The sequence below is a fragment of the Pomacea canaliculata genome, linkage group LG11, assembly GCF_003073045.1.
Source record: "Pomacea canaliculata isolate SZHN2017 linkage group LG11, ASM307304v1, whole genome shotgun sequence".
NCBI lineage: Eukaryota > Metazoa > Mollusca > Gastropoda > Architaenioglossa > Ampullariidae > Pomacea > Pomacea canaliculata.
Genome location: NC_037600.1, coordinates 23,766,774 through 23,787,395, shown reverse-complemented (window position 1 = coordinate 23,787,395; position 20,622 = coordinate 23,766,774). Strand labels below are relative to the sequence as shown.

At 41.6% G+C, this 20,622-nt stretch overlaps 2 protein-coding genes and 1 long non-coding RNA gene across 4 annotated transcripts in view; 1 reads left to right on the top strand and 2 right to left on the bottom strand.

Moving 5' to 3' along the window:
- Positions 1-20,622, bottom strand: part of LOC112574793 — a 453,350-nt gene that overhangs the window by 33,451 nt on the left and 399,277 nt on the right. The gene's annotated exons all lie outside the window — the stretch shown is intronic.
- Positions 139-10,582, bottom strand: LOC112574812. The gene is made up of 5 exons (XM_025256129.1): positions 10,097-10,582; positions 9,499-9,604; positions 9,207-9,352; positions 7,709-8,443; positions 139-1,728 (listed from the first exon to the last, which is right to left on the bottom strand). The coding sequence occupies exons 2-5, from the start codon at positions 9,581-9,583 to the stop codon at positions 1,519-1,521; spliced, it is 1,176 nt and encodes a 391-aa protein (XP_025111914.1). The 5' UTR covers positions 9,584-9,604; positions 10,097-10,582; the 3' UTR covers positions 139-1,518.
- LOC112574859 lies at positions 12,807-16,125 on the top strand. The gene is made up of 3 exons (XR_003101508.1): positions 12,807-13,129; positions 13,369-13,733; positions 13,990-16,125. It is a non-coding gene; the product is annotated as an uncharacterized LOC112574859 (long non-coding RNA).

Sequence of the window (20,622 nt, the reverse complement as noted above, 5' to 3'; positions counted from 1 at the left end):
CGATGGCTAACTATATACACTGACCAGTTAATGCCAACCTTCTTTCAAAATTCATAAATATAGAAACAAACTATTTTTTTAAAAAGTTCTACAAAGCAACTTTTCTCAGATCATGCTTACAAATATTAATCTACTTCCTACACTTCTTTCTTAAGTCCAAAAAAATGTATTTCATACTCCTAGCCATCTGGACAAAATAATTAATGGCGTGCTTCCTCAAACTGAGCAAAATAGTTCTATTGGCAATTTATTTTTGAAACTCCAGTTCTATAATAAACATAAACCATTCATACAAACACTTTGTTTTAAACAATAAACATATTTTTCTCGCTGCAAGCAGTTTTTAGAACGAACATATACATCAGTGGGAAGTATTTTGCACACTTGTGTACTGCTGAATGAGAAGTATTTTCCACACTAGTGTCCTACTACTCATAGAAAATTTGATTTAGTCTTTCTCTATATTTCTTCAGAAAAATGTTCTCCCTGTCCACCTGTTGTAATATCCAGACATTGCCAAAGTCCATGGAGAACAGAGCCTTTGGTATTATGGTCACCCATGTTTCATGACCTGTAGAGGTCATTAGGAGCAGCTTATCGCCTGCTTTCTTTGTAGTCCGTGGGGCCGTAAAACTCAGCAACCGTGACCAATGTTTCTTACATGTATAGATGTAAACATTATATTAAAGGGAACTTCCCTCTATCTTCATACATTAATTTTCTGGATGCTCTTATTGAAACCCCAAGAATATTTTAGACAAAAAAGGAGGATCTCCTTAACAGTAGTCATTTAATAGAGCCCCAGATTGTCAGAAACCTTCAAAAACATGAATACAATTAAGTATTAAATTTTTAAAAAGCTAGCAGAGTTACATTTTAACCTGCCCATAGTACTCAAGATTTCACCGGCACCCTTATTCGATTGAATCGCCATATCATTCACTACATTATCAATACTTAGTTTTGTAAAGAACCCAAGCCCAAGATACGTGTATTTGTCGCGTGATGTACCCGGGCTCTAATCACTTCACACTCACAGGCACAATCACAGTCAAACACGTTCAGCGAACACTCGTGCACCCCATGCGAACGAAACCAATCACTTCTCAGTGAACAAATTCACACAATTAATTCTTTTTCGCGACAAAGGGAGGGCGAATGCACGCGATGGTTTTTGTAGACACAGCGGGGAATACCCACGAATGAACTTTCGACTGGCATTAAATTATATCTATTAATCTACAACAAAAATAACTATTTGTGATACCCCGTCTTAAAGACCATTTGTAAAACATTTACTTGGTGTGAATTTTAACAGTTATTGGTTTATTTTCTTGTAGTAAAATCAAATGAAAGACTGTAATTATATTCGACAGAGAATTCACAAATCTGGAAATAGGTCAAACGTTAGAAATTAACAAAAAATATTTTCGCGGTATAAACAAACATAGGGTACCAAACAAACGTATATTTCATCTAAATAGTTTACTTTTTCTGTCTAATTGAACGCAGTATACTTTACCGTGCTACTAGTGTCTTGTACACGTGACTAGTCATGTGACTGTCAGGCCCAGACACAGTCACACGTCGTGTCCACCATTCTCCGAGTTTCTTTAACGTCCCTTCATTAACGTCCCACGGGGTCTTGGGGTCGGACAACTCCTCAGAGTAGAGACACAGACCAGCGATGTCGGCGGCATCTGTTCCTCCGAGACACTGACACAGGTTCTGTTGAGAAAAAGAATGAACTCTACAAAGTTTACTTTATTACATTCTAAAATTTATTTGCTAGAAGTTTTATCGACAGTCTGCAAACACTGCTTGTTAAATTTTGCTTAAATGAAACCTCCACCCTTTCTGCTCTCTGTTAGACAGCTTGTGTCTTGGACTGTGACCTGATATGCATTGTACGATCTAATTTATCCTTTTCTTGTTGACAATCATGGCATGGGGTTGATGTACATGAATGATAATCAATTAGTATTTCCATAGAGATGAGCAAATCTACACACATTTTTATTATAAAGATATAACTTCAACTGACATTTGTTTCTTATACGGTTTAATACTCTTTACTAGGATTGCGACTTTAGCTAAGTACTCTTTGGTTGTTCAGTGAAAAAATATTGAGGAAAAACAGTTTTCATAACAAAGAAACGTGCTTAGTGGTCTTCCGACACAGAAAGGTGAGGCTGGCATGAGTGACCATCCATCTGAGGGATCCGCCATGATCAACCCCTTCCCCAGCGCCACCTCTCGGCCGCCAATGTAACTAATCTGGTCACTTGGTCATATCACAAATACTCACTTATCAGGTGGTCACATCACAAATAATCATTTTTAAATGCGGTAACTTAAGTCGTCTTCACGCTCTCGAACAATGGCGCTTTTCTGTAATACATTTAATGAGAAACTCTACGAGCCGAGGAAAATTGTCCTGCAAACGTCATTCTATAAAAATGGTATTTTTTTTATCTTAACAGTATTCAGCATTAAAAAAGGCAATTCTTGCACTCCTATACAACTGCACCCTAAGCGATTGCCTTGTCTACCTAATGGTAAAACTAGCCCTGACTATTAAACAATATGCCGGATTTTTATTTAACATTGGAATTCACGTTTGCTTTTTTTTTTTTTTTTTCTCGGGTTTTAACCTGAATCTGATTCTAATATCCTCTCTTTAATCTGTTTCGAACAGTTTATAACTGTCGCGTGTCATGATTTCGTCTAGGTCTGCCTTTCTCTCAGCGCGCGGGGACGCTCCTGTATTGGAGAGGTAGCTCACAGCAGACGACAGTTAACGTGTGTTTTCAGGCTATTTTTGTCCGGTTCGCGGGAAAAGGTCAAGGCCTTCGCACGTTTTCTGTATCAGCACCTGACGTCACAGTCTTGCTACGTCACGTGAGGTCGGCTGGAGGGCGGGCTGCTGCTGGTGAGAGATTTTTTACCAAGGCGCTGAGTAGAGCGGAGAGTTTTTTGAGAAGACGGCTGGAGTCTGTGCTGTGAGGCAAGGTGCCGGTTGTATGCTCTGCCACGACTGACCCAAGCTTGTGGGCACTGAGAGGCTGGTTGTACTAGCGAGTTGATGCCAGCAGTGACCACCGGGACTTGTGGAAAGTGCGGAGGGTGTCGGAATGACAGCATTCGGCTGTGACATCCAGTGTCTACGGGAGTGTGCTTCCGTTTCTTTTCGGGATGACCGTGTGTAATTTAGGGCTATTTCCTGTCTTGGTATAAGGGGGTCTTGGAGGGGGTTGTTTTGTTATTTTTTCCTGTAGCTTTTTAGTGACCGTTGTTCTTTTATTTATTTCAGGCTTTTTGTGTATGTCCTGGGTGCACGCCCTTGGTGTGTATTTACTGTGTACTTCCTGTGTATACGTGCTATGCGTGCGTGCCTTGTGTCCTGGCTCCACGCCATTTTGTTCGACGAGTATTCGTCTGAGATATAATCAACCATTCTACACTTCTTCATTTGTGACGTCTACGGGTTCTACACCTGCATTCAGAAAGGGAACTGTACTGTGAACAGCTCCTGAGACTGTGTACTAAGCGCCTCAAGCCCCTTTTCTGTGTTAAGAATTAAAGATTCAGGGCCGTTTAACTGACTGTACCGGGCTGCGGTGCGCGGTTTGTTTGTTTGTTTGTTTTTAAACAGCTGTGCTATAATTTGTGCGCGTTTGTGCTTTGTTTTTTTTTTTCTTTGCGGGGGTGCAGTACCTGGTTCTTGGTTTTTTTGTTGTTGTGAGTACTCGCATCGGTATTTTCTTTTTCTTGGTTTTATTAGGTATTTGGGTGTTTGGGTATATATATATTATTGATTAAATTTCGTATTTGTGTCGTTCTTTTCGGCTTTGTCTTGGTCTTCGCTTGGGCACGGGTTCGAGAAGTAAGTCGCATCCTGCCTCCGGCTGAGTGACTGAGCGTGTTTGGCCTGCTGTGTGAGTGGCCTTGAGCGTGCTCCGTGGACGCTGGGGGGTGGTACGCGACAATAACTGCTATAAGATGTTTGAACCTAGAAAGTATTTACAAACAACTGACTGGCTTTCCACTTTTGCAATTATATCTTTTAAAATTAACGAATATCGAAAAAAACTTTGTTTACCTATTATTCGTTTAAAAAAAAAAACTGTTAGGAAAAGGGAGGTAGTCACCTCTGTCTTTTAGTAGGCAGGGATTATCCCCCTTACCATGTACCCGTTGGAATGCGTGGAAGTTTCAAGACGTTTTAAGAAAAGCGTGCACGAGTGTGCGACATGTTCACTGAAACCCAGGTGTATTGGAAAAACCTTGAGTTTGATTATTCCCACTCCAGTTTTCTGTAGAAGAGATTTGGGAATCGGATTAATTCCTTGCCTAGTCAAGGTATGTGATAAGTTGGGGTTTTTTTTTTTTCTTGCTTTGGCTGTCTCCCTATCCACGAAACAATGGCGTGCAATGATGTAATATTTGGTTGGGAGTGATGATGATGGAAAGAGTTGTGGTTGTTGTTGTAATAGCAATAAAGTCAATACGAATATTCATTTGGCAACTAAGCAATTCAGGAATTACCCAGAAGGAGGAATCCCCAGGAAGAGAAATTACCTCGGAGAAGGAGAATGAATTTCCAAGGATATGAATTACCTTTGACAGGAATTAACGAAAGAAGGCAAGACGTTTGGAAGAGCATCATCAGCAGCTAGGTGTACCTGCCCAGTCAACACCCGCTGTTCCTGGTTATTGAAGTGTATCGTCACCAGCCTGGTGTTTCTGTCAGCACCTACTGTTCGGAAGTTTTGAAAGCGTAGTCGACACCCGCTCCTCTGGGACATTAAGGATACGTTCGACGTCACCCTGGAGTATTGACCTCGTCAACCCCTGTGGCCCCAGCTAAGGAAGTTTCACGAACGGTTAATCAAGAAAGTTTCAAGAACGGTTATTCAAGGAAGTGTAGTTGTGTGTAAGCGTGAACGTCCCTGAACATCATCCGATTCGAAAGTTAAATTTTGTTCAACTATTGGAGAAACATTTGTTTAAAGGGAACGTCAGGGAGGTTGAAAGTCATTCATGACATTGATAATTTATTATATTTATTGTTTAAATTTATGATATTTATGGTTTATAGTAACTTTTATGCATTGAATTAGAATTGTGTAAACTTCTTTGCCTCCCCTACAATAGGCATAAGATATGAGTAAACCCACGTACAAGTCCTTGTGATCTGTTGTAAGAAAGAAGACGTGTGGGACGGAGTGTGTTTTCAGTGACCTGTGTGTGACTGCCCCCAACAATCACGTCGGGGTCACCAATTTTAATTAGACAAATGTTTCTCCGACAGGTATTTTCTCTTCCTGGTAATTTCTCCTCCTAAGTAATTCATGCTATGCTTACTTGTCTACTGAATATTCGTATTGACTTTATTACTATTACAGCAACAACAACAACAACAACAACAACAACAACTTCCCATCATCATCACTCCCAACCAAACATTACATCATTGCACGCCATTCTTTCGTGGTCAGCGAAAGCAAGAAAAAACAACTTATCCCATACCTTGCCTAGGCAAGGAATTAATCCGTATCGGGTTCATCGGCACCACGCGCGTCCACTAGCCTGTATCAAACAATCTGGGAGCGCAAGGAATGACCCAAAGAATGGACTCAATCACCAATTACAGCCCTCCTCAAAATGAAAACAGCAAACAGTGCCGGAACTACAGACCCGTAAGCCCTATCAACGACCCAATCAAAGTCACGGTAATGGTCTTATATAACCGCATCAACTCCAACTCAGAAGAACAGGCTGGCTTCAGCCCATGTAGAAGAACAGTTGAGAAGATTTTCAACTGTCGCAAACTTATACAAACACATTTTCAGCATCAGCTGGAACTCTACCACAATTTAGTGCACTTGAAAATGTCGGGCACTCGCTGCTATGACATGTTACATAAAAATTCGACATCGAAGGACTCGTCTAGGTCATCGAAGCGCTGTATAATAAGCTCAACGAGTAGAGAACTGCTCAACGACCGAACAGGAGCTCACTTTCACACCACAGTAGGTTTTTGTCAAAGAAGTACTCTAACACTGGTGCTGTTTAATATCTTCTTGGAGAACATCATGTTCGAAACTCTCCATTTACATCTGCCGAAGACTAATTTTCAACCTACGCTTCGCAGATGACGTCCATCTGGCAGCAGGCACTAACAAAGAACTGTAAGACCTCACCAACAGACTCACAGACAGTTCAAATGCATATGCAATGGAGACCAACACTAAAAACAACAAAGTGACGATCAATGGTAGCGGCAAAGCTCAGATCTTTATGAACGGGGTACAGCTCTAAGAGGTCAGCAGCTTCAAGTACTTGGAATCCACCCTCTCTAAGGACGGCAGCTCCACGCCAGATAACCACATCAGAATCATCACATCAGTAACGGCAATGGCTAGACTAGTTAGCATCTGGCTAAGCCATGATAATGTTTGCTACTAAGTACAAGTTTTACAAATCCTTGGTAGTGCCCATCCTTCTCTACGGATGTGACACTTGGACTCGCCGAGACGGAAGGATTGATACAGGCATTCGAGAACACGTGCCTGGGAGATGGTGGCTGCTCCGAATTTCAAACAGAGAACTTGTACGGAACACGATGGCTTCACTCGTAAGACACCAGGAACCTTTACTTTGAACAGTCAAGTGACATAAGCTTATCTTCTTTGGGCAATTAACCCTGCACGACACCCTGTCGAAGACTGTCCTTCAAGGCACATTGGAAGGTGTCCAATGCCGCGGTGGTCAGACAAAGAGCTGACTTACGAAGGTCAATGACTGGACTGGTCGTCCTGTAAGAACCTGCTGAGTATCACCCACAAAAGGCCACAGTGGTACACTTTCAGCTGCTAGTCTATCCTTCTGATTCCCCATCCCTCACATGTTGTCGGTTGCGTGCATGCGAGGAAGAAGGGGGTCTGGTGTTGTGAGGGGGAATTTTGCAAAACAAATCTTGGATAAGTTCTAATACTTCTTGGTTAACATCTAAATGATGCTACACTATACCCTCCGCCTCAACCACGACCTGTTATTCGTTCAAAATCTGAGAATGTTCATCATCTTAATTAGTGGCGTACACGGTTTCTAAAGCTCATTGTTTAAGGATGTCCTGTACTGCCATCTATATTTTATGCTATTAAGTCATTAAAACACTGTATAATAACTTAACATTGAAGAGTGTCACATCTAAGTTATAAAAGCTTCGTATAATAAATGTTGTACGGACACAATATTTACTTCAGCTGACATATTGAAGTCAAAGATTTTGTGTGGACAACTTGTCGTTCAAACATGGGAACTTTTCTATATGCCAAATGTAGCTAATCAAGATACTAATATGCCTTTACTTTTTCTTCCATCTTCTCCTAAATCAATGCAGCTCAAGGGTACAAACATGAAGATGATGGGGTACACGTAGAAAAGAAAATATTTCTTACAACCGGTGATACACTTCTTAAAGCTAAAGAAAAAGCATTTACCAAAAGTTTTAATTTCTAGAAAACAGTTTAGAGAGTTAGACGTTTTGTGCAGTTGTTCCAAGATCGACTTACTCAAAACATGTTGACCTTTATCTGAGTAACATAATCATAAACAAACACGAGTCCTCCTTTTATATATACGTTATGAGGGGCTGGTGTTCAAGACTAAGTTTGTAAAATAAACTTAAAAGGACTGAAACCTGAGTTAGCTGGGTGTCGCCGGAGATGGCCTGTTGTACTTGACTAGCCGTGAGGTTGGGGAAAGCGATGGTCTTAGTGATGCGCAGACCGGGAGCGATGTCGGACACCAGGTGAGACAACATGGCCTCCGCCTTGTCCAGCTGTGACACGGCGTCTCTCAGTTTCTGTCTAATGTTATTGTTTATATCCTGCTGTGACATGTTCAGTGCCTGTATGTTGTCACCAAACGCCTTCACCTCACAGATAACAAGACCGTAATGTCGGTGAATAAGAAGCACATCAAAGTCTCCATGTTTCCAGTTTCGTGGCCGAGCAGAAGGAAGGTTGGCAGGTAGGGGGAGCTGGGCAGCAGCAGCAGCGTAACAAGGTTCCCCCAGGTACTGTCCAAACTTTAGATTACTCATTTCAACCAACACTTCTCCCTTCTGTTCAGTCATTTTCTGCAGACAGAAGAGTAACCGCTGCATGGCTGCGTCATCTCTGGTGTCACTGTCCTGAACTCGAGGAGGTTGAGGGAGACAACTCTTTCCAGTTGTGGATGAAGTCGTCGCTGGTCCACTTGACTGACCGGCCTGTCCAGGTGCTGAGTGAACAACCAGAACATCCTCACCAGCAATTGACTGTCTAGACATGGGCACGCGGTTGAAGTAGACCGGAGGCAGGAAGTAGGCGCGAGAGTGGAGGTCAGGGAACGCGGCCTCAACCCACTGGAGCCAGAATAGCTGTGTTTGTACCTGTTTCATTATTTTAAATTTTGCCATGTATCTTTTTTAACTTATATATGTATTTATTCTACAAACACTAATTTATACGGTAAGACACGTATCAGTGAGGCTTTTATGTTAAGGTATTTTTAATAATTTTGTAATTGTGCCGACTAAAAAACAATACTACGTACGAAATAAACTGAGAAACTTACAGATCAGGGTAGCTTAAAAAAAAAGGTGGAATCAAGGAAAGTAATATAAAATGAAGATCAGTCCCTCTACAAAATAAATTGTTGCTGCTATTAAAGAAATATCCAAGATTTACTCGTTCCGCCTGCGGTTCCAAGACACATGATTTCAAGGGCGGAGGTTAGCTACCCCTGGCCTACACGCTAGTCTCACACAGGGGAAACAGAGAAATGCCAATTGTACAGTCTACACAGAGCAGTACAGTCGTGATAGTCGACACAGGTTAGTCATGATAGCCAAAGTAGTGTAGTTGACAATGTCTACAGAGAGGGCTACACGACCACATGGATTTCGTTGATAGGTAGGAGTCTTTTTAACGGTTTCCAGCACATCAAAGGTTTGGCCGAAGTAGTGCTTACTCAATCAAGTCTCGTATAAAGCAATAAAGTATTCGTTCACCAAGTACTGTTCTTCTTTGATAAACTGTTTATTGTTGGACAGCTGTTTGGTTGAATATTTAGCTTAATATTGCTGACGTTAATATTTAATTTTAGTATCAACTGATCAGTACTTATTTCTGATAATTACTACTTTTACTCACCTGAGCACTAGTCTGCTGATCGATGAGACCTGCTGCTGCCTCAATCTGTTTTTGATAACCCCAAACGATGACAAGCCTTCTACCTGATCCAGGTGAGGCGTGATGACCCAATGCTACATCAGCGCCGGTCTTTGCTCTAATATCTCCTGTATATAGTCATATTATGTTTAACGTTTCATTATAAATAAAAACCGTATTTTTTCACGTTGTAATGTACTTATGCCCTTTCTTTCTTTTCAGTTCTAGTCATTCTTTTGGATTATAATTAACAAAGACTGGACTCGTTGCCTACCTGTATCCAGGTGCGCAGCCTGTTGCTCAGTCAGAATGAGACAAACGTCACGAAGCCTTTCATCCTTGCTCTGGTTCAGACCCATGTTTCTGCACCAATTCTACACCTGATCATGAGATAAGATTGGTTTAAAGATTTTTTCCTCGTGTCCTTGTGTTTCCTTGCTTGACACGGGATGATAAGTCTACCTCACCAGTGTGGCTGTTACATCGCTTACATCAGAGGTAGAGAACGTCCGGCTTGAACGCCTTATCCGACTCTATACGGCTGTCAAAAATATTTGAATCGATCCACCAAGGCAACCGTGAATTTAGTGAATCTATTAGCTTTTTTCAAGACAATATGAATATATCAAATTAAACACAGTAGAACTCTCGTCTACACATCCATACTCTCAACATCTATGTCTTCTTTTATACGTCGCTCAGGGCAACGTTTCGCACCTGTGAACGTTGAAGTCCCATGACAACGTTTTTGTTTGATTGTTTATTTATTTTTATTCTATATTATACTAATGCAATTCAGCATATAATCAATTACATTATTGTTTATAGTTGTTTAACGGTTATTTAGTGTAAGAAATAGTTCAGTTACATACCCGTTGTACGATCAGACCAGGAAGACCATTCGTTGCCATGAGGTCAATCAGGTGTCAACACTGTTGTCGCTATAGAGACGGCACGTCATCGGCTCATCGAGACATGATGAAGTCGTAATTATTTTTACAAAATGATGGTAGGATGGTGTTTCACTGGCTAAGCTATACTCATAGAGTATGTTTACGCAGATTATTATTTAAATATTTTCTTTCTTATCAAGGTGACCATGACATTCGATCAATGCGACATGGTGACTAATACACAAACTCGGGAGGAACATCCCCTTCTTCACTTTATCTTTTAAGTGACACTCATTGGCCCACATTATCCGCCATGCTGAGGTCAAAGGTTATCGCTGGCTAAAGTGGAACGGATGTTTGCCTCTCCCAGTACAGCAGAAAGACCGCCACCAGTCCTCTCACTTTTATGATCATCTAGTGCTCGTAACAACTTGTTACTTCCATGTTCATTGCTTACACAAACTCCAGCAGTTCATGAGACTATCACAATAACATGAAAAATATATGTGCATGTTAAAATATGTAATATGTGAACGTGCTTTGCTGTCACTGAAGTACGGGAGTACAATGCATCTTTATTGTTTACTTCTGTTTCCAACAGAGATAGAAATGTTCTTTGTTGGAGAACGCGCGCGTGCACACACACAACATTGTTGATATGTTACCAGCTGTGACTTTATTCCTCTCGTCCTATCGGCAAAAACTGTTGCACATGGAAACGGGTGAGATAAGGGCTAGAACAGGCTAAGAACTGCATACTTGTGTCGCTTTAATGTATCAGTCATGTGTTGGTTTTTTTTTTTTTTTTTTTTTTTTTTTTTTTAAATAGAAATATAAAGTATTGAAATTTCATTGACCATTTGACGGAGATCCAAATTACCATGGTAATGTATCTTTACTCCTGAGTGTGTTAAATGTCTGTATGAGTATGTATGCCCGCCCTTGTGAACAAAAGAAAAATTTGTGTCTTTGGTCTCCTCGACAGACAATAAAGTCTGATTTGCTTTGATTTGATTGATTTGATATGTGGAGCTCACCGGGCAAATAAAAGATATCTTTATGTCCTCATTTTTACTATTTATCAACCCACCCACACCCGCACCCGCCAAACACACATTGTGAGAGTCTCAATAGATGACACGTAGAATGATGTGTCAGAGATTTTAATGATTTGCTTATTTGATTATCCATAATACTCAGACTTAAGAAATCTTTTAAGAATAAAACCTTTATATAACGATGTATCACTAAAGCAAGCTGTGCCAATGATCTCACTTCAGTGTGCGATAAGCGGCAATGACACAGAGATGTTTGTCCTGTCCTATGATAGGGCCATGAGAGAGACACGGCTTCCGGCAAAGTTTGTCCTCTTCATGGAGGACCACTGATAGCGAGGTCAGAACATTCACTTCTTGAAAAACAAAGAGAGACGAATAGGCACTCACTGACGGGAAGTTGCTGGAGCTGCTAATATGGTAACAACTGTTTCTTTTTAAATAACTAAAATATCTTGTGTGACTGTGTGCATGTGTGTATGTGTGCTTGTGTGTTTGTGTGTCAGAGAGAAAGGGAAGACAGAGAAGCGGGTATTAGGTCAAGTAACATGTTAGGTTTCGGAAAAAAGTTTTGACAATTTGTCCATTTGCACGTGTTGCCACATCTGATCCAGTACAATTTTCCAATCCCGTGATGTAAAATAAAACTAACACCTACGATCACTGGACTATGGTTTACAGTTGTTTGCTTTGTTTCAGGTAAGAAAAAAATTAAAATGTCAGCATCTGAGGCAGGTTACGTAAATGAAATGTAGTCAGCCATGTGTAGGATTCTTTTTAAATTAGATTTTGTGATATTCTTAAATCGTCGTGTAGCATTGTTTTCAAAAATATAGAAAATACTTGAAAATCTCTTGTGGCGCTCATTACTTTTGTCACATAGAGTGGACTGCACAATACAGAATTCGGATGGGCGTCGTCATGTCACTGTCACATACACGTCACATTAAATCATTCAAAATGTTATGCACGGTGTCCATATGTCGCTCACCCTATGGGGTCTGGTCACGTGTGATGGGTAAAGCCTTGCAGTCAGGTCTTTACTACACTCTCGACTACTCCACCATCCACGCCGACATAATCATGTGCGCGATGCACTTTCACTAAATTACTAATTAGCGCTAATTACCGACTCGAGCCCCCAGCGCACATCCCAACAAACAACACAACGCAATTTTAGTGAAAGCAGCAATACTTATTAAGTCGCAAGTAACAAATGCTAAGACCTTAACAAACCAATGAAGGAATGAAAAGAACATGGGAATAAATTAATTCCCTATCTTGGCTAGTTACCTAAGAGTAATTATCCTTGAAGCGATGGCCGAGACGCCCTCCTTAATGTTTTTACTACTACTCTTTCATGACAAGCCTGGATATAACGGTATTAATTTTTTTTTCTTAATAGTGCATGTGTTAGATAACGGTACGCAGAAGTGGACTTTACATAGTCTGATAAATGTGTCTTTACCAGGTTCTGTGGTCCGGCGACAACAGTGAGTGTGCCATGCACATGTCCTCCACGTGTGAGTGTCAAGACCCTGGGTCAGGCCGTGTGGTGGACAGGAGAGTGCTATACTGCTGTAATCACACTCTTCCCGGAGCAAGTTCACCTGCTACACACGGCGCCTCCCACACTCTTTGTCACCGGACCGCCCGGTACAGGTAAAACTGTGGTGCTGCTGCTGATGGCCATACAGTGGCTGCGGTGTGGTCACCACGTCTACATTGTCAGCAGTTGGCCGGCAAGTCGTGCAGCGTGCAGCATGTTGTATCACCTGTTGCTGCAGACAGTAAAGACACAACAGTCAGCAGGTGTGTCACCCGGTCAGCCTCACCTCTTACAGTACCATCTTGATCACATTAAAGAGCTGCAGAGGGCCACCAACGATCTGTTACAGGCTGTGAAGGGAGGGTCGTTGTATGTCATCGCTGATGATGCAGCGAGTTATTATCACACGTGAGTTGTACAGCGTGTGATGTAGTCAGTGATAAAAGATTAAATGACATGCATTTATTTCATACTCAATTTTTAATGTTTAACAGATGATAATCCATCAATGCATGTGACAATTGACGGGGAAGTAGTAGAGTAAAAGTGGATGTATGGTACATGTGGTGCTACATAGATTGTGTAGGATTGCGTGTCATTATTGTGACAGTCACTTAGGTTGATACTATACCGTGTTATTGTTCTAGTGGTAACGTCAACTACTTCTACCGTTTATGTCATGCGCTGTTGAAACAAGTTCCTGGACTCCATCTTTGGGCGACAAGTTGTTTATTTGGAACTTTTCCCAACGGTTGGGAAATCGAGAATTTAACCAGACCTCTCCGCTGTCCACCGGCCGTCATCAGGGAAGTGGAACAGGACGAGCTGATCACTAAACATCGTCATATAGCACCATACAGTTAGCACAGTGTGCACGACCACCCAGACAACCCTCCAGTCACGCGACTGTATCACCGAGGTCAGGGTCACTCGGGTCAATGGCCAGATGAGTGTGTCACGTGCGGTCGTCAGGTGGCCAGCTTCCTACACAGTCTCCGTGTTGGTGTTACAGGTAGGTGTGTGTGTCGTGTAGTGTAACGTTGTTTACAGTTACACACTTACCTGTGAGATAAATAACTAACAAGTGAGAAACACTCTTTTAAAGACTACAGTTTGTTAGTGATGTGTGTCTGTCAGTTTAAGTCATCACCTAACAACATTGATGTTTATATATCAGTGTGTCATTGTGTACCCTTTGTCTTAGGGTTAAGGTTTAGGGTTAACTGTAACCCTAGCTTACATAATCAGCTCACTGTTGATGTTGACAGGGACTGGCACAACAACATCTGCAACAGCACCACCCTGTCTACAGTGGAGAGACGTGCTGGTGTTGTACTGCGCTGACGTTAGAGACAACTCGGGTATGGTGGAGGGACTGGAACAAGCGGTATCCCAGTGCGGTGATGAAGATGACGACATCGATGACGTGCCACGGCCCGCAGTGACGTGGTGTGGGGTGACGAGTGGACAACGTGTCCGTGGTCTGGAGAGAAAAGTCGTTGTCAGTCTGAAGGATTCTGTTTATGTCTCTCAGCATTGGTCTGAGATACTGTTCGACCCTCTGTCTGCCCAACTTTACTCCATGTCTCTCTGTACGTCACAGCTTGTGATCGTCTCCCCTGGCGACTAGTCACCTGGACGTGACGAACACTCACTCGTGTTATACTGGGCAGACGTAGGACGCCAATACATTTACAAAGATTACGACTTCCGGTCCGTGTCTCTGTTGACTCAACAACTAGTGTCACAACGAAAAGTTGAGACGAAGTTTATTTTCTAAATATTTATTGAGAACAATATGATTTGGAATCTTGCTGATGGCCTAATGAACAATGAGTTTGTATATATATATTATTAATCACACGACTTCAGACAAAGTCGTAATAGAGCACAGTTGGCCGTGTGACGGTTTGCGTAGGTTGTGGTGATAGACACAATACCATCAAACTCACCCTATCCATCCCAACTGTTAGATGCTGCCAGAAGCCATCTTCATCCTAGATAAAAGGCGTAGGTCTGTCATGTTAACTAGCTTCCTTCCTAAGAGGCTCACATGTGAGTTTATTCATGATTAGTAATGTTGTTTATTCTTTCTTAGTTCATATGTTATTCGTTTGTTTTCCTGTCCCTCGTATGCTGTCCGCGCTTCGTTCTTGTTCATATGTTCTTAGACGCTAAGGAGTGTAAGTAAAGACACACATACATATATACTGTATACTTTTTTTGGACCCAAATGTTTATATTAGGTCAGTTAGTCCTCAAGATATACCATAGGCAGTGAATTACACGATTCACACCACAAGAATACACGGTGAATGTTGCATTATTTATGTTGTGTTCTCCGCATCAACTAAGCAACTAAGGACTGCTCTGTTCAATACCAATACTTTATTTGATGCCGCCTTTGCACAATCAGTACAAAGGTCACCACAAGGCTGTATTGAATCTGAATGTTCTGTATTATCATCGGATTACGCGCTCTTGCGGTAGTTTCTGCATAAGGTCCATGGTCAGCAGCAATGCAGGTCATAGGTCAACGCCATTGGCTCTGCTTCTTCGACTTGTTATCGCGCGTCATAACAGCTGCTATCAAGACGCCTGCGAGAGCAGCTGTGGCACCAATGGCACCAATGGCAGCTGTCTTCACCCAAAAGTCCACCTGGTCACTGCTGGCCTCTCCATAGCGACACCAGGTGGCGAAGTGCTCGCAGTTCTTCCTGAGGACATTGTAGCCAACCTCGTTCAGTCTAGTCCAGGCTTTCTGTACGATATCTCGGGGAGACCGTGGGCTGCGAAAAGACATTTTTATTATTTGATTAAATTTATGTTAATATGCAATGGGATTATTTTGTTAGTTTTCTTGTTTGTTTTCTTGTTCGTTTAGTTGTTTTGTTTTTTCTTCGTCAAGTTAATCCATCAGCGAATCTGTATTTAATAGATCGTCGCTCTTTAAAGTTCAAACAAATGGAAAAAAACTGAGAGGTTCAGAAGTTAATTCTTTAACAACTTTCTATTTTACTATATTTCAGACTCAAACAGCATACTTCATTGAGAAAAATACGGGGTCTGTGAGACCTAGAGGCAGAAGTTAATAATTGTGAACTCCGTGAACATAATGAGATGTGGTCTAACTTTTAAAATGTCTGCAAAAATATATAAAATAGTAATACCATACAATGCAATCGTAAAAGAAGATAACAGCTGATGTGTTGAAAAAAATTGATGATTGCTAGTATGTTATAAGAAAGTATAAGAGGCTGCACACCTGTCAAGGTTCCGAAGGAGGAAGTTTTAAAAAGGTCACGATGAGAAAATATAGAATTATGCAGGTTAAGAGATTAAGTTGATTATTTGAATATTTGTTCTTCATAAATAGCAATAGACGCAAGAAAACGCAAGTATAATTAGAACACTTCTGAGACAGAAACACCATTGCTCATGAGCACACTGTTTGCAGTATGTATAGATTATTAAAGTAGTCAAGACTTTGTATAGAAGCGTCATATATAACAATTTATTTTTAAAATTATAGTTCACCGCGATTGTGAAGCCAGAACGCAGTTCAGAACGCTTGAGAGAGTTGCGTCCCTTGTACAGCTACTCTGTTTACATTGTTAGTCCTAGTCATTTATTCACTGTTTCTGATGCAGCTGGTAGGAGCTATTACACGGAATGCAGTGTTTCTTCAAAACGATTTGTCACCAGGTACTCAGTGTAGTTTATACAGGTTGATGCCACAGGTGGAGCAGGTGAGGCCAGACCTTGCGAGCGTGGACCAGGGTAGACTGGTTGCTGGGATCCAGTGACAACATGTGATACCCAAGGATGAGGGACTGGCTAAACCGGGCAAGTATCACAAGTGGCAGAATGTCTACTTCTGCTTTCATCAGCTGAACCTAAGTCAACAAAAATAAATTCTCTTATTTAAGTTTTTAAAATTGAAACTGTTATGTAAACATTAATGTGGTTCTTGGTGCTAACTATCAAACTATAGCAGGCATCACTTGAAAGTCATTCTCCAACAACGGGAGGAACCCATAGAGTTAGAAAAAACACCTGCAGAGTTAAGAATCCATGGTGTATTATCGCCAGTCCACATAGGTGTTAATACATTTTGTAGGAGTTGTGTGGTTCGAAGTCTACAGCAACAAGCGAAAATACAGTAAAAGGAGAAAAAAGTTATATCTGAAATATGTGGCAGGTGTAGAAAGTAACATATTTGATAACATTCAAAGAAGCGAACAGATACAAAGAGGTGATGTTGCTTTAAGGCTACTTCTACACTATGGACACTCACCTCACAGTTGACCCACAGCCATGTTGAGATACATGCACGTGTCTACATACACTCATCCTCAGTGTGACAATGTGACTCCAGTGTGACATACCTGAAAGGTACCTGCAACACGTGACCAGCCATTTCATCAGCAGCTCCATCCTTCAGGAGTTTTGAGCATATGTAAGCCATTGCTATAGCAACTCAAGACTATAAAGAGATGTGTTGAGTCGCCAACGTCTAGCAGGCCGCACACGTGGGTTTTGTGATGGCAAGTTGGTGTTTTGGACTAGTATGTTGTGGTCATTAAATCGCTGTGAATTATCTCTGTCAGGACAAAGTGGGCAATCGTAACGACAGTTGTTCCAAGTCAACAAGTTGGCAATTTCTAGGAAGTCACTTCGACAACAGATAAGTCGAAGCTTAATGATGGTCTTCTTGGTGCGCTTGTTCTTCTTCTGGTCTTCAGCCCCAGTTTTGGTCTGTACCTGCTCGTTACGCTTCCGACACGTAGTGCAGGGAATATTCAGTACTATCGGTTCTAGACTCGGAGATCTTTCTGTTGTGGGCGGCACATCGTCAACATTCACATTAGCTTGTAGTGTTAGACTGTAAAAGTATAGTTTTCATACTTGAGGTTGTAATTGGTTCACACAAACACAACCCGCACACACGCAACGATACAAATCTGCACATTTTTGACTCTTTTCATTTAAAAGTTAAAGTGCTGACCCGACTGAATTTTGGTTTTCTCTGTTGCAAACTTGCACATTGAGGACTGAAACTTGTGATAGAATGTCATCTTGTCCGTGCTTCATGACTGTGTTCATGTGAGTGGTTGGGGGCGCAGTCTTCAAGGTTCCACTTCTCACTGTTTTTGTGTCAGTGTTTGCGAGCCGAGTGTTTCCGGGATTATCACAACCGCCACTACGTGTGTGCCTGGTTCGTGTGTCCAAACATTCACACCACAGTCTTGGCAGTTGTTGTTATTTATTCTCTCACTGCACCTGTGTTGCTTACACTTAACCTTGCTATTAATTCAATGTCATTCCATGTCCTTATTTGTTTAATTTCTATCAATAATTGAAGTTTATTTATAGTTATAATTTGGCACTTGTTCCGTGTATTTGTTTTTCACACATTAGATACACATGTAGCGATTAATCGATTGTAAAAGCATTATTAGTGTTTAGCTAGTAATGAGCCAATTCTTATTTTACTGTTTCTTTTATGACATTTATGGGCATGACATTGCAGGTGTTGCAGTCAAGTCTTGTGAAGAAGTCAATCAGTCAACTGTCGATATTCAATCATCAGTGATGATCGGTTCTTTACTTTGTCATTAGTCAGCGAAATGTTACAAATTTGTCAACTACTGGTTTTTCTGGAGTCCAGCGATTTACAACTTTCGGACGTAGCCATGAGGACAGAGCTGGTCAACATGTTTTTGTCGTAGTCGCTGTGTCCAGCTGATGTGAATGTTTGCGGTCGTCGCGCTAGCTGTCAGATCGTAGCAGCTGATGAAGTGGAGCCGATAGACCTGCTGCACGAGCTGCTGACGGAAAAGTGTCCCTGACAACTGTATCACTGAAATGGTTGATTCGGACAATTGTTCTTGAAGTATAGAGAGCGTTAGTTATTTAAATTAATTAAGTTCTAATGTAAAAGTAAATTTTAATTGTAGTGATCTGTTGTTAATATTTCTTATATAAATGTTTAGTATAATCGGTTACACTCACCTCACAAACGTCAATTTGAACACACACTGGTGTTTCAGCAGCTACTCAATATCGTGGTTTACAGTGTCAACACTTGTTGTATATAAGAATGGCGGGAGCGTTCACGTTCGTGAACACACAGGCATTAATAATTTGACAAGAACCTTCTTCAGTTTCTTGAAGTCCAGATGTGGTCACTGGAACTGGTTCGGCAGTCCGATGGCGTTTCTGAGCTGGACATTGATATGGGGGTAGGGGATGCCACTGACCCTGTCATTATGAATGTTGACAAGGCTTTCTTCTCACTGACTTGTACACGCAGAATGAAACATGTTTGATTGCTGCTGCTGTGGCAGAGCGGGGAAAGCATTCACCATTTGATACAGCATATGTAATGGTGGAGCGGAGACAGGAATCTGCTGCAGCACGTTTGAATATGGCAGTCAGATTACAGGCTGTTTGATGTCACTTCTCGCTTCCTTTCGACGTACACACACCTACCACGCCACACTACAAACAACACATTCACACACACACTACAACACACTAACAATCACCATACAAACACACACAATCCACCACACTACACACACACACTAACAAAACCTACACACACACTACACAATTCAACACAGCCAACACGAGAGGACAGTAGCACACGCACAAACACACACACACACACTTACAATCACACACTACCTCACACCACACACACATACCACACCCCAACACACAGAACTATACAGAGCGAGTCGAAATCAAGTCTCATTGATCACGTGGCATCATTCAGATTGTGGAATATCTTCTTCCTAGTTGTTTCGCCCACCGCGATGGCTGAGTGATGTGGCTATAGATCCACGCTGACTAGGATTGTCAACTAGTAGAGGACATATCTTACAGACCAACGAATGACAAATGTTTAACTGTATTAAACTGAGCTGTCTTGAGCTACGACACGTCACAGCAAAGTAGTGATATGAACACAAAAACATCATGGGTGTTCATGTTGCGTTAATGTGGGGTTTTCTGGATCTTGTGGGCATATGCTGATTGGACCCAAGGTCGGGTCTATTGTTTATAGATAGTCCATATTGGGATAGAGGGCCGTTACTTTGGTGCCAAGATTCGACCAAGACTTAGCAAGTTGGGGCTAAATGGATGAATGGGATTTGGGATGAACAAAAACTCTCCTAAACAAGATTAAAGCGTCTCGACAATTAAGCTTGTAATTAAACTTTTTGGTTTACAGTTGTACGCCAGGCGTTCTAATTAATTAACTAACGTTACACAAACCCGAGTACATCCGGAGTGTCGCTGTAGGCCCCAGTGTCACACAAGCAAAAAGTAGCTGTGTAGCTATTGTCCAAGCAAACCTAGGTAATGTGAAGGTACCCTCCCTGCCCGAAGGAGGGTGGGGGTGCCACGTTTTGTCGACAGAGGGCGCCTTACGTCAACGGAAAGTGCAAGTATTCGATGCTATCTATCGATGTCTGTCTACCGTCATCATCACAGAACATTGCATCAACTACCGGAGGGTCTACTATATCTACCTACATCATATGCACGTGTAATGTGTACAGCGCATTCACACACCACCACACACAGACAACACACACAGACTTCCAACACAAGCCAAATGAAGTGTATCCTGTGTTGACAAATCTAGTGCTTGAGCGGATTATTTGAGAGAATGATGCTGAATGCAGCAGTGGAGGAATAAGAAAGGTCGAAGAGCATCTCTCCATCAACGCAGCAGGACATGTTGACCACAAGACAAGATCGTTTCTGCAAGAACTAGCGGGCTGCCTTCACCTTGACCTGTTGACCACATACATGGAATGTAGGATGCCAATTGCTTTTAGGGGCACATTGATATTGAGGTTGTTCCATCTACCACCTCACCTCTT